Genomic DNA, 13,936 nt, shown 5'->3' on the forward strand with positions numbered 1-13,936 from the left:
ATGAATGCATCAAGTTTATGATAATTATCACATTTATTTAATTTGAAGAAAATCTAAAATACATAACAAAGAAATACATTTATTGTATTGGATTTATGTTATATAATTATATATATTTTAAGTGAATTTATATCTTATTTTGCATACTCATCAAATATGTCACGACCACTCGTAATATTAATTAAGGAAGAGCTGCTAGAATAACTATTTTTGGAATACATTTAATATATTAACTAAATTGGCCCTGTCTAAAAAGAAAAATTACACTAACAAACTTTATTTTTTCCTCTTTCTTTTTTTCAATTTTATAATTCAAATTTCTTTAACCATATTCATAGAATTAGGGACAATAACATCGACATCACTTATCCAACAGCTATTAAGGAATCAGCAACAGATTACTTCTGTAAATTATTTTTCGAGGACACAATAAACTTCATTGAGTCTAGATTTCCCTTCCAATTCACACAGGTGCCAGCAGACATTGCTAGTACTCTCTGCCAAACTCCCACAAGAAACTTTTGGCCCATTTCCTATGCAATGTCACTAACAAGATCTTCTCTAAGTTATTGTATAATAAAATTGCAGGTTTACTTTCGACAATCACCTCTCCTTCCCATAGTGGATTTGTTCCAGGGAGACTCATTGGAGATAACATACTTTTGGCCCAAGAAATTATCCACTCGCTTGATGAAAGGCACAATAAAGATAACGTTGTTATCAAACTTGACATGGCTAAAGCCTATGATAGAACTCAATGAAAATTTTTGTACTTTGTATTGCATGCCATGGGTTTTTCGCATGGATTTGTCCTACTTATTAAAAATGTTGTTGAGAACTGTTGGTTCACAATTTTTTTTAATTATGAAACTTCTAGTTTTTTCAAATCTACCTGAGATCTTAGACAAGGTGACCTTATCTTCTCTGGTCTTTCATACTGGCTGCTGAAACTTTTTCTCGTGGTTTTGATTTCTTATTAGGACTAACCCTACTATGTACTATCAGTCACACTGCAGAACCCGTGACTCACCTTTCCTATTCAAATGATTTTATTATTTTTACTAACTCTGAGGAGGATGTCTCAACAATCTGATGGTATTTTTGGATCTGTATAAATCATCCTGTGGGCAAAAGATCAGTTTTCCGAAAAGTGTTTTCATACCTAGTAAGAAAGCCAAATTACTTTCCCAAATGATCAATAACATCATAGGCTTCACCATGAAGGAACTTCCCATCATCTACCTTGGGGCTCCACTTTGTAAAGGTATAAAGAAAAATTCCTTTTTGTCAATCTTATTGACAAAGTTCGTATAGGATTAGGTTAGGAGCATGCTCACCTTTCATACGGAGACAGATTACAGCTTATCAAGAGTGTTCTTTTGTGCCCGTTTATCTCATGAAAGTATTGAGTCCTCCTGTTGCAATTATACAAGAATTGGAACAGCTCTTCGCTAGATACTCCTGGGGCACTACTGCTTCTCAAAGGAAAATCCACTGGACCAAATGACTAATACTTGTTATCCCGTTGCTGAGGGAGACCTTAGTGTTAGAAACCTGAGAGATGTTGTCGAGGCATTCTCTCACAAACTTTGGTGGAGATTCAGACAGAATAACTCATTTTGGGCTCTTTACACAATGAACAAGTACCGCAAAGACAATGCCCCTTCTGCAACTAAGGGCTCTAGAAACAATCTCTTACCTGGAGAAAGCTTTGTAAAGTCAGACAGGCTAAACAAAACAACATTCTCTGGAGTCTTGGTATAGGAAGTCTCATTTTGGCATGACTGTTGAATGCAAGAAAATTGACTGCAAGATCTTTGTAATCATGAAGGCTCCACATATTTTCCTGTTAACTGCTCTAGTAAAAAGAAAGTGGAATCAGAAGAACTCAACAGAACTGTACCACCGGATGCTGCCACTCTCATTGCAACAACCCCTATTGTCCTAGGTCAATAGGACAGTCCTATTGGAAAGCGTTCAAAGATGGCAGGTTCACAACATCATTAGTCTGGAAAAAATCAGAGACCATAGAACTATCGCTTCCATCTTCAAAAACATATGGATTCCACTTTTCATTCCGACCACCTCTATCTTCCTTTAGAGATTACTCAACAACTGGTTTCTTGTTGATGCCAAACTGAAACAAAAAGGAATTTCATTGGCTTCTAAATATTGTTGTTGCTCACATGAGGAGATTGTTGAACACCTATTCATTAACAATGTGCACTCCTTGACGGCATGAAATTTCTTTTCTAGTAAATTCAGTGTCACCTTTCCTCAATCATCCAATATTTCTATCTTCATTTAAGCTTGAGAATCCTAATCAACCACGTAAACTTAAAGATCTCATCCTATGCTTGTATTATTGTATATATGGATTGGAAGGAATGATGTCAAGCATAGAAAAAAGTCTTGAATGCTCATGCTATCATCCTCAAGATTATAAATCAATTGCAAAATCTTAGTAGAAGCAAGCATGGAAATCAGAACATCTCAAAGGGGATTTGATTGCTACCAAATCATTTGTCTATTCCTATTCTGATCAACCACATAGCCAAACTTGTTCTATGGTTTATTGGAGAAAACCTGAAATTGGTTAGGTTAAATTGAACACTAATGGGGCCTCTAGAGGTATCCAGGTATTTTAGGAGCAGGGGGCATTATAAGGGATCATGTTGGGCAGGTGATATTTTCTTTTTTGAACCATTAGGAAACACCACCAACATGGTTGCAGAATTAAAAGCCTTGCGTCAAGGAGTTAGTTTGTGCCTTGACAGGGGCTTTAAAAAGGTTTGGATTAAACTAGATGCATTACATGTTCTCCACCTGATCTCCAAACAATCCATAGGTGCATTGCACCTCCAAATTCTTCTTTCCCATATCAAGCATTACTTATCTCAAATGGAAGTTAAGCTCTCACACATCTTTAGAAAAAGTAACCAAGCAGCAGACTATTTCGCCAATCTTGGATGCTCAACTAAGACTACCTCCATTCTCACTCAGGACCAACTCTATGGTAAATCTTAGGTATTGTTAAACTTGATCGTCTCAATATGCTATACTTGCAGTTTTCATAGTATACTTCTAGTTTCAGTTATCTATTAGCTGAAATTAAAAGTACTATGAAACCATGCTCATTTTCTATTATACTATGAAATCATATAAGAGAGTAGTACTCCTTATTTACACTTTCTCAAACTATTCTTATAAGGAAGAAGTTTTCCTTAGTTATATCTTATCAGCTCTTGATTGTAAGGTAGTAGTATTTCTTATCTATGATTTGTTTAGGCAAATATAGGGAGTTAACACTCCACGTTGTAAATTTGGGGCAAAACTTGAACTAATATAGAAAGAAAAGAGACCCCAAAAAGTTTCCCACCCTCGGGTGGATTTTGAAAAAAAAACAAAGAATAGTATTTTAAAAATATAAAGATACATAAATATTTATGTATTATAGAAGATAAATGTATTCTGCCGTCAGCCTTTCGAGTCTTTTTCTTTCTTTCTTTCTTTTTTTTTTATTTTTTTGAGCCAACTTTAATTTCCAGGCCTTTTATTTTTTCCAAATCGGTATGGAATATTTGGTATGTTGAAATGCAAAGCCCAAAGACAAGTTTGTTATCCACTTGAAGCACGCTTATCTCTACTTTTTTGGGCAATTGAAGCACGCCTCTCGTACATGTAAAAAGGTTCCCCCCATGGAATTTGTGCCATGTGTATGCATAATACACATTGGGAAATTAATTTTGGTATGTTATATTTGGTGTAATTATATATAAATTTTTTGTAGTTTGAAAAGTTGTATTTAGTCTTCATGAGATTTATTTATATCTAATAAATAGGTTCTTCTATTAGTTAAAAATTCACTGAATTAATAACTAAAAAAATTAAATAAAAATTTATTTTTACCCTCGATTGATATATTACTAACTAACTGCAAGTTAAACAAATCTTTTGTGTCTAAACAATCCTTATAATGAAGATATACCTCATCATATGTATTAACGTGTGAAGATATATAAGGGTAATTTGGTTAAAAAAATTATTTAATTTGCAATAAATCAATTTGGGATAAAATGAATTTTTATCCTTTTTCTGTTAATATCATCAAATTCAATTAATTTTGACTAACAGAAGGACCTATTTGTTAAATGGAAGCAAACTTAAAGGATACTAAATGTAATTTTTAAAATCCAAAAGATTTATATGTAATTACACCAAGTCTCAACAAAAGGGAGTATAATTACCCCCATCAATTTATTTTGTTGAAATTTTTTAATTGAAATATAATTTTTTGAAATAAAATAACGGGATATTTTTGTCTTTTAGAAAAAGTTAAACATAACAATGTTTGTGAAACAAAAATGAGAAATTTATTTTCCAACATAATTTATTTCGACTTAAACTATATGACACCAGCACATTTGATACTTTTATTCGTCGGGTTTTAGGTTCACTATTTGTATGATTGATTTGTACAAAATTTAGGGATAATTACACTTTTTCCCTTGAGTTCGATGTAATTACACGTAGATCTTCTTTAGTTTGGAAAATTACATTCGACACTTTTGAGGTTTGCTTTCCTCTAACAAATAAATACTTTTGTAGTCAAAATTCACCAAATTTACTTATATTAACAAAAAAGTCAAAAAAAATCTATACTTACCCCCGATTGACTTATTATTAATATATTGCATGTGAGGTAAGTATATTTTCGTTGTTATAAGAATAGTTTAGTTCAAAAATAATTATTTGGGGAAAAGTATTATTTTAATCCGCTAAGTATATCTAATTTTAATTTTAGTCCGATAACTATGTCTATTTTTATTTAGGCCCAGTAACTCACGAAATTGCTTACTTTTAGTCCTCTGGCAGATTTTCGAACAATTTTACCCCAATGAGTACATATGGCTAAAATTGCCTTTCAAAAGTTGCATAGGGGTAATAATTGTCCGAAAATCTACCAGATGACTAAAAGCAAGCAATTTCGTAAGTTATTGGACTTAAACAAAAATGAACATAGTTATCGGACTAAAATTAAAATTAGGCATACTTAGCGGACTAAAATAATACTTTTCCCTAATTATTTAACCTGCAATAAGTCAGTCGATGATAAATGTCAATTTTTATTAAGTTTTTTTGGTAATATAAGCTAATTCAGTGAATTTTGATTAACAAAGTATCTATTTGTTAGGCGAAAGCAAACATTAGGGTTACTAGATGTAATTTTTCAAACCACCAAAAACTTAGGTGTAATCGCATCAAATGTCAAGGGAGGGAAGTGAAATTATCCCTAAAATATATGCAAATTTATATATGTTATGCAATTGATTCCACTAATATATTATTGTACTCGATACATATTACATACCATGTAATAATGGGATTGGATTTGAAGAAGGTTGAGAGGGGAGTGGTGCATAGGATGTGTTGATTCCCTCCCTTTGGTTCTTAGTGACCCTAAGTTACTTATAGGGACATTGGTAGCTGCATACATCCTAGTCTAAAATTCTCCTTGACAAGACATTTTATGCTTTTTCAGGGCTTGTCCTCTTTAGTGGGTTTGTAATGTACTACCTCTAATTTCCCAATTTTTGTAACAAAAAGAAAAATATAGGATGAATGGTTCACCCCATTGGATTAATGACAGACTGCACAAAGAGAAATAAACAATTACATCCATCCTCCCCCACCAACACAAAATGAAAAAGAAAGAATTAATGAGTTTGGACATTGGAATCCCATAACAAGGCTTGACTTCCAGCTGTAGTTGTCACTATGATTTGAGTGCATTGATGCCTTAATAATCTAACACATTTTAATATAATTGTAAGAGCAAGAATTTTGAGGCATTGAGTGGGTGTCAATCAGAACACAGCCAAATTCCTTTGGTAAAATAAACAACAAATTTGATGGGATTAAGAATGTTGCAAATAATTGGATGTAAAGTTGCATGCAACAGTGTTACTCCAGAACTGAGCCATTGAAAAGTAACTAAATTTTTTTATATATAATACAGAACACATAACACTTGATTTGCCTGTAGAAAGTAAACATAATTTATACAGTTAATTTCCTACAAGTGAAAAAAGAAAATAAAATTCTGATTATCAACTCTGGAATTAAGCACGTGCTGGTCTAGCAGCCACTAGAGAACTCTGTCAGGATCCTATGAAGAAGTACCTGGACTATCCATGTCTTGGGACAGTGCCATTCTTGAACCGGAAACAATGTGGTCCCTCAGATCTTTAATCATGTTGTACCTCTCCATTTCGTCCTCCATATCCTTCTTCGAAGAATATGATGTTAATCCAAAGGACCCTCTACGATCAAACAAGTCCAAGTTTTCTCGTTTGTTCGTGCTGCATTCTGATAACAAGCCATTCCGTTTTGGTTTTTCAGGTTTCTCTGAGACGGGCTTTCTCCCTTCAACTGGATTCCCCTTTGATCCGTTCTGGACGGTGTTGCCCCAACAAAAGCTCTTGCTGATATTATCAATGTTTAGTTCAATCGAATGGAAGTCGCTATCAGCTGAATCATCTCCCTCAACGTCTTCATTTTGTTCATCGTCGTTTTGGTTTAACGTCTCCCTCAAATGTTGTTTGAGCCCCTTAATTTTATCATAGCTTGGAGAGCCTTTCCCTTGCTCGTCGCCCATCTTGGATTTTAAGTAGGCCTCAACCTCATTGGTGAGCTTGTCAACAAGCGCATTTTTCTCCTCAAACAGATACTTAGCTTCTGAGAGCTTCATCTGGACTCGTTCCTCTCGCAGCAGATCAGCTAACTGAAGCATTTCCCTCTCTTTTTCCACTTCTTCACGAACTCTTTGAGATTGCCTCTTCAGCTCCTCCACCTCAACCCGGTCTTCCCCTATGCCTCTAGCCAACTCATCACATACTTGCTCCAATATTTGACGTGCCCGTTTCTCACTCTCTAGCTCTTTGTTTGCCCTCAACAGAGACGCCTTCGTCTCAGCTAATTCTCTCCCGAGCTTCTCATTCAGTTTCTGAGTCTGTCGTCTTAGCTTCTTCTCCAATTCAAAATCTCTAGCTATAGAAGGAACAGTGCTGTGAATCCTGCCTCGTTCCTCCATTTCCAGGACTACCTTTTCCTCTTCAAACTGCTTCAATAGAACATCGATGTCTCTCCTATTCGTCTTTTGTCCTTGGATTAGTTTATTTAAACGACTACATGCCCGGTCGAGCTCAACTTTCAGGGATGAGATGAAGATTAAGCTTGTGGAGTTCAGACAGCAAGAGTGACTCAATAGTTTAAGCAGGTCTTTAGAAGTTCTGAGCCCAAAATGTATATCTTTGAGACGATTCTTTACGTGTCTATGCGGAATCTGGGCATGACTTTGTGTCTGATCAAGCTGCATGTACATATATGTTAATTAACAATAGCTCAAAGGAAGCAGAAACAGAAATAGCAGATGTACAGATGAATGATAAAGCCGTTGTAAAATGTCAAATATGGGCTGATACATGAAAGGAGACAACTACAGAACATGTTGGCCTCTGTGGTGGTCATAAGCAAAACAAACCATGTTTCACTGTCCAATCGAAGCAACAGAGCATTTTATCCGTTTTACCATCAAGAGTTGCTCCAAAACCAGTTTTACATTAAAATCAACAAAAACCAATCAATACAAGAAAGTGTTTTGAGCCTGTAACTTCTAAACATTAGCAATATAACAGCTTATCCATGTAAAAAACCAAAATACGAAGAATCAACCAACACAAATCAATTATGGATAACAAAAAACCAACTTTAACTAAGATTATCGAACATTTAACAACTAAGAATTCACCTGCTCCAAGAAACTATGGAGAGAAGTAACACCTCCCAAGTCACAATCAGCTTGCAGAAGCTTTCGACAACCAGCCGATGCTCTTCTTCTGCGCCTACCGAATTTATCCATTCTCTGTAAATTTCGAAACAAGAAACACAAAAAGAAAAGACTTGAGCGGAATTGCAAGATTCAATTCTTCAACTCTGTCCAAGTTAAAAAAAGAAAAAAATGAATACAATCCCACCTCAGAAACAGGGTCAGATTCCACCCAGCTCAACTCTGATGACTCCAAAATCCTTTCTTTTCCAACATTTCCTATTTCACTTCTTTTATCCTCCAGAATTTCCCTCTTTACTCCAGATGAAGGCAGCCCATTAATTTCCCACAGAACTGCAGCCAGTTTTCTCGCAGACACCGACAAAGAATGGCCCTTGTCGCCATCCTTCGCTGGCAGGTACTTGAACGCCTTAGCACTTTTTAGCGATGGAGATTTTGAACTCATCATTTTCCACATTGGAACTGGAGTCGTCGACCCCCCTCTTTTCCCTACCAAAAAAGCTCGTTTTAACCTGTAATTCTGCGTCAATGACGATGAAGATGATGATGAGCATCCTCTCTTTCTCACCTTCCCTTTCCTAGCAACAAATTTTCCATCCCCGTTCAAGCTCTGCCTTGGCATCCTCCCAAAATCCATACCTACGTTTTAGAATACACCAACGTGGTCGTAAATATTACTACTACGACGATATGTTTCAAGAATCACACTACTCCAAAAACTCCCAAGAACATTTAAGTTGCAACAGATCTAAACCCAAACAGGCTCTACCTTGGCACTCTGAACGATTCTTTCCCCTTTTTTCTGGGAATTCTGCGGTGGAAAAATCAACTGTCAAATGCTTTCAATCAGTCAAAAAGAGGGGGTTAAGTACAGGCAGGGTCTGAACGTACCGTTATCAACGTAGTGTCTTTTGGAGTTGGGAATGATGTTATGGCATGCAAATTTGAGCTCTTATGAAAGTTGGACTTCGTTTCAAACTCCCAAAGAGGGAAAAGAAATGAGGAAACTGTGAAAGATTGGTCTCCAAATATAGTTGGAAAAGTGGTGTTTGATGTGTGTGTTGAAGAAGTGAATCTGCTATTCCCTTTTCATGGAAACCGAAAAGTTTGAGACAGAGGGAAAGAATGAGAGACGGGCAGTTGTTTTGTAGTTGTGATAGCTTATGAAAAGTTGGGAAAAGTCTTGTCACAGTCATTGGATTATTTATATATTTAAAAAATTCTAACTCAAATCGCATTTAATCCTATCAATTATATAAATATAATATATTTTTTATTTAATTAATATATAATTCAAATAAAATAATTAATTATATAATAAATATATCACACTTGTCATATAATTTAATTTAGTCAAATATAATTTGAGTAAAAAATTTGTTTATACATATATGAAGATTTAAAGTGGTCAAAATATAATATATGGAAAAGAAATTCAATATCGAGTGAAACTTTCATAATCATCTTTGTGTTAGGAGGATTAAAATTAATTTCTCAACATCCCTGATTGATTATAAATAATTTAGAGACTTTTTTTAAAAAATTAATATTGCATATACATCATACTTGATTTGACCATTTTAATGACTGTTTGAATAATTGTCTTTAAATGCCAATGAATCTCTTGTAAAAGAAAATTAGCTGTATCCTAAATTGTTGTGATATTACCAAATTTCCTAGTATAACCTAAGATTATACTTTTATGCTGTATTCTTAAAATCATTACCAAAAAAAAAACATGTGTGGTCTGTCTGATGTCAAATTTGTGGTATGGTGCATGTACATTGTTGGTATGTACATAATTGATCTTTCTATAAATATTTAAAAATATTACCTTACAAGTTGTAAAATGGGATAAATACATATTTATGTAATGTGTAACAAGGCTGCCCAAGCAATTAAAGCCCATGAATAATAGCAAACTTTGACTGAGGTGGTATGCATTTACATTTGCTTTTAAGCTCAATCAAGGAAGCCAAGTTTTGCAATCTAGTCCCTGGAATTATGATATGGGGAGCACACTTAAGATTTTGGTAAATTATTATTATTAGGGATAATTATACTTCCCTCCTATAAAATTTGATGTAATTATATATGGACGCCTTTTAGTTTGAAACATTCATATAGCACCCATGAAATTTGTTTCTTTCTAACAAATAAGTCCAATAGTTAGTCGAAACTTATCGAATTTACTGATATTAATTTAAAAAAATATCAAAAAAGTCTATATTAACCCTCGATTGACTTATTACAGGTTAAATAGATCTTTTTATGATAAAATTGCGCTCATACATCTTTACGCATTAATGCATGTGAAAAGGTATATATTCACTGTTATAAAAGTAGGACTTATTTGTTAGATGAAAATAAATCTCAGTGGTGCTAGATGTAATTTTTCAAACCATATGGGGTTTACGTGTAATTATACCAAAATCTTAGGGAAAGATAGTGTAATTATCTTTTATTATTATTATTTTTAATAGCATGTAGTTCATTACAGCATTCAATACATTCAAATTCAAAACTGGTTAAATATATATTTATTTAAATCAACAAATACGTTCAGGAACCCACAACCTTTTAGCTGTGAGGTTTAAACCTTATTAATTAAAAAAGGCCTTATCGGCATTTGGTAAAACTAATCACACAATCTAAGAATCCCTGCAATTTTTACTTCAATCGTTTCAACCCGAACACAACTCGTTAGTATCATTAATCTCAACGTTTATCTAATCATCTTTCGATGAACCAATTATATTGAGTCTTTTAATCGGGCCATTGTTGTAAATGCATAGTTACTAAATGTTAGGTATATTCTTTTGACTACATTTACTGCGACTCAAGTTATTGTTGTGATGCTCAATTCTTGAAATTTACAAACTGTTGGAAATTAAGAAATTAACCTTGTTTAGGTGGAGGGGGATAAAAAAGAAATAGAAAGAGATAGAGGCTAAATGATAAAACTAAAAGAATGAAGGGGGTTATTAGCAAATAGTACATTTAAGGTACGTGGATTTTCAATAATTGCACATTACATTCACACTGCAAAATTGTACAAGTGTGTAATAAATTGATGAGTGCCAAATGATCAATCAAACTCTGGGCCCCACTAACGGCTACAAAAATAAATAATAATTTCTGGAGGAATTTTCATTTCTGGATTTCGGAATAAAAATTAAAGGGGAATCATAGTGAATGTATTCTGGGGGCCCATCCACATGATCCGCCACCCAAAGGCCCAAATCCAGCTCGATCCATTATTTTTCTATTAATTAATAATTTTTTATTTGAGATAATAAAATTTTTGTGGGTGGGCATAGATGTGGAGTGGGCAAGGAACATGTTTAATTTTGGCAAGAGGGGATTAATTGGGGTGCCTTCCCAATTTTTATATTTAATATTCAATTATTAAAATATATATCACTTTAAAAAATAATCTAATTCCAGAGGAACGAAAAAAAAAATTAAATGATTAGAGGGGAGAGAGAGAAAGAGAGGTTGTGAAAGACGATCACAAAGATGGCAAATTATTATTTATTATTTTTTTCTGTAACAAAAAACAAATTAACCTTTTTTACCTAAGCAAAAAAATATATTAGACATAGAGTTTCAATTTGTCGTACATATTTATCATTTACAATTGAGTGCAAAATCGAGACCAAAAATAGGGGGCAAGTATTAAATTCAAAATGGCTTATATCTATGTCTGATGCCACACGAGCCGACGTGTCTGCAATTTGACAAATCTCCCAATAACAAAAGAACAGTCGGGATGTATATGGTAAGGGTTTAACGTACTCTATTCATTCATATCAATCCATATACGCTCTCATGCAATATAATTTATTTTTTTTGCCACTACATAGAATCTCACGTTTAAATATATATAAAATTTTCGTTGAGACCACTTATTATCATAGGGGTCCACCGTCCACACAATTCCTTAAAAATTAAATTACTAAAAAACATCACGAAATGATCCTTCAATATAAAGAGAATAAAAAATCCTTATGAGTGTGACTGTCGTCTCATATCGATTTAAAATAAAGGAGTCGATTTAAAAGCAAGGGCTCACCATCTTCCTTGCTACCATTCACTTTGAGGTTGTGTTTTATCAATAGTATAAAAGATACTTAATAGAAAAAAAAATTATACACGTAATGTGTATATATTTAATAAGAAAAAAAAAATCTGAAATCGACATCGTAATTATGTATTACAAAATTATATTACTTTTCTATGAATAACAAAAACTCTTCCTTTTTCTAGTAACTATAAATCCTGCTTATAATACTTAGAGCATATTTTGTGAATTTATAAACATTTTAAAAGTATCTTATAAAATATTTAAAATTTAAAAAATATTGCAAAGTATCTGATAGTTTTTTTGAAAAAAAGAACTTATGAGCTCATTTAAGAAAAATAAGAAGTTTCCAACCTTTCAAAATCTTAACAAGTTAGTTTAAAATTAATTAATAAATTTATCATTAGTAATATATTATAAATTTTATGATATTATTTTATTAAAACACATTAATACCTTTTTTTTATAAAAAAAATTGTTATAAACACTAAAAAAAAATATAATGCATGAATTTCTAAGATTTTATAAATTAACTTAGCCAAATAGCCCCTTAAAATCCATTTTTGGGTATCTAGATTCCCTTTAAAAATATGAAATTATAATTTTTTCTAAACTTTTTTTGTAATTACACCTACGGCCCTTCTTAAAATTCATTATTTATACCTATCCCTCATTTGTTATGGTCTAGATGAAAAATGCCGACGTTAGAAAAAAAATGATATAAATTTTCAATGTTACCCCTCATTCATCATTCTTATGTAATAATTTTGAACTTACGATAAATCTAATGATATTAACTTCACTTTATATATATATATATATATTATATTATACCTTTTATAAGTATAAAAATATATATAGAAATGTTAAATACGGGGTAAACTTGAAATATTTTATGTAATTTTTTTTGCAAATGTCAGTATTTTTCGTTTAAATCGTAAAATAAAAAAATCAGGTGTAAATGATGAATTTTTAAAAGTGGTATAAATTTAATTTTCAAAATTTTTTAAAGAAAAAATATATTTTGCATTTTTTAAAAAAAAAATCTAAATGTAATTGACCCTCCATTTTTAATGGGCTGGGTAGCATAAGGTTGCATAAAACGAAGTAAAAAAGAGAGATGTGGAACGGACTAACGCTAGTTTGGCCCCAAACCTATATGTGTGTCTATAGCTGGGTTTCCCCAAATTTTATACTACCCAAGTTTCCCAATTTAAGACTTTCTCCACACAAATATAATTTAGGAATAATTACATTTACACCCCTAATTTATAATAAAAAAAATACAATAAAACTCGAGATAGAAGATCCAATTTATTGAAACATTTGATTGAGGAATTCTAAATCAGATTGGTCATCCAATGATATGCTTGCGTCATTGCACTTCACGCTTGATTAGTGGTACCAAAATCATCGATCAAATTGAAGAGGGAAAAAAGATAAATTGACATTGGTTTCTGGCATTAAGTCAAGTCAGCTCAAAGCAACTTGATCCATTTTTGAAAAGTTTGTGGGGCCTTTAACTTCATACTTATCTTCGTAGGAGATAATCAACCATTTTCTTTTGTGAAATAAATGATTAATAGGTTTATTTTGAGTAAAATATATAATAAAATAAATTAATAGTTATTTATTGATGGAATACGATTGGATTATAACATAACGTCTCCAAACTTAATCTTGATGGACGGATCGGCCATCCAATCAACCTTTATCACGTTTTATTAACGGACTCTAATACTTTGAGACAGCTTTTGGCAAAATTTATTTAGTATCGTAACAATTCATGTACTTCACAAAATTTTTTAGAGTTATTATATATAATCTTAAAATAATATTTTAATGTATTTGAATAAAATAAAATTATATAATTTATAAAATGTTGGATAAATTTTAAAAATAAGTTAAACTTAAAAAAAAAAAAAAAAACTTGTAAACGCGTAACACATAACACGTCCCCACATCCAATTAAAATTTGAAAAGAAGATTCAATGGGACTCAAA

At 32.5% G+C, this 13,936-nt stretch overlaps 1 protein-coding gene across 2 annotated transcripts; it reads right to left on the bottom strand.

The window, feature by feature from the left end:
- Positions 1-5,976: 5,976 nt before the first annotated feature.
- On the bottom strand, positions 5,977-8,991 carry LOC105171158 (uncharacterized). 2 transcript variants are annotated; one of them, XM_020696642.2, is made up of 5 exons: positions 8,741-8,991; positions 8,619-8,660; positions 8,037-8,488; positions 7,811-7,924; positions 5,977-7,372 (listed from the first exon to the last, which is right to left on the bottom strand). In XM_020696642.2, exons 3-5 carry the CDS (start codon positions 8,484-8,486, stop codon positions 6,170-6,172), a joined length of 1,767 nt encoding a protein of 588 aa, XP_020552301.1. In that variant the 5' UTR covers positions 8,487-8,488; positions 8,619-8,660; positions 8,741-8,991; the 3' UTR covers positions 5,977-6,169. The 2 variants fall into 2 exon arrangements, with proteins under 2 accessions (XP_020552301.1, XP_020552300.1); XM_020696641.2 differs by having other exon boundaries at positions 8,037-8,660.
- Between the last annotated feature and the right edge of the window lie 4,945 nt (positions 8,992-13,936).

Source organism: Sesamum indicum, linkage group LG9 (assembly GCF_026168435.1).
Source record: "Sesamum indicum cultivar Baizhima isolate 11 linkage group LG9, ASM2616843v1, whole genome shotgun sequence".
Classification (NCBI taxonomy): Eukaryota; Viridiplantae; Streptophyta; class Magnoliopsida; order Lamiales; family Pedaliaceae; genus Sesamum; species Sesamum indicum.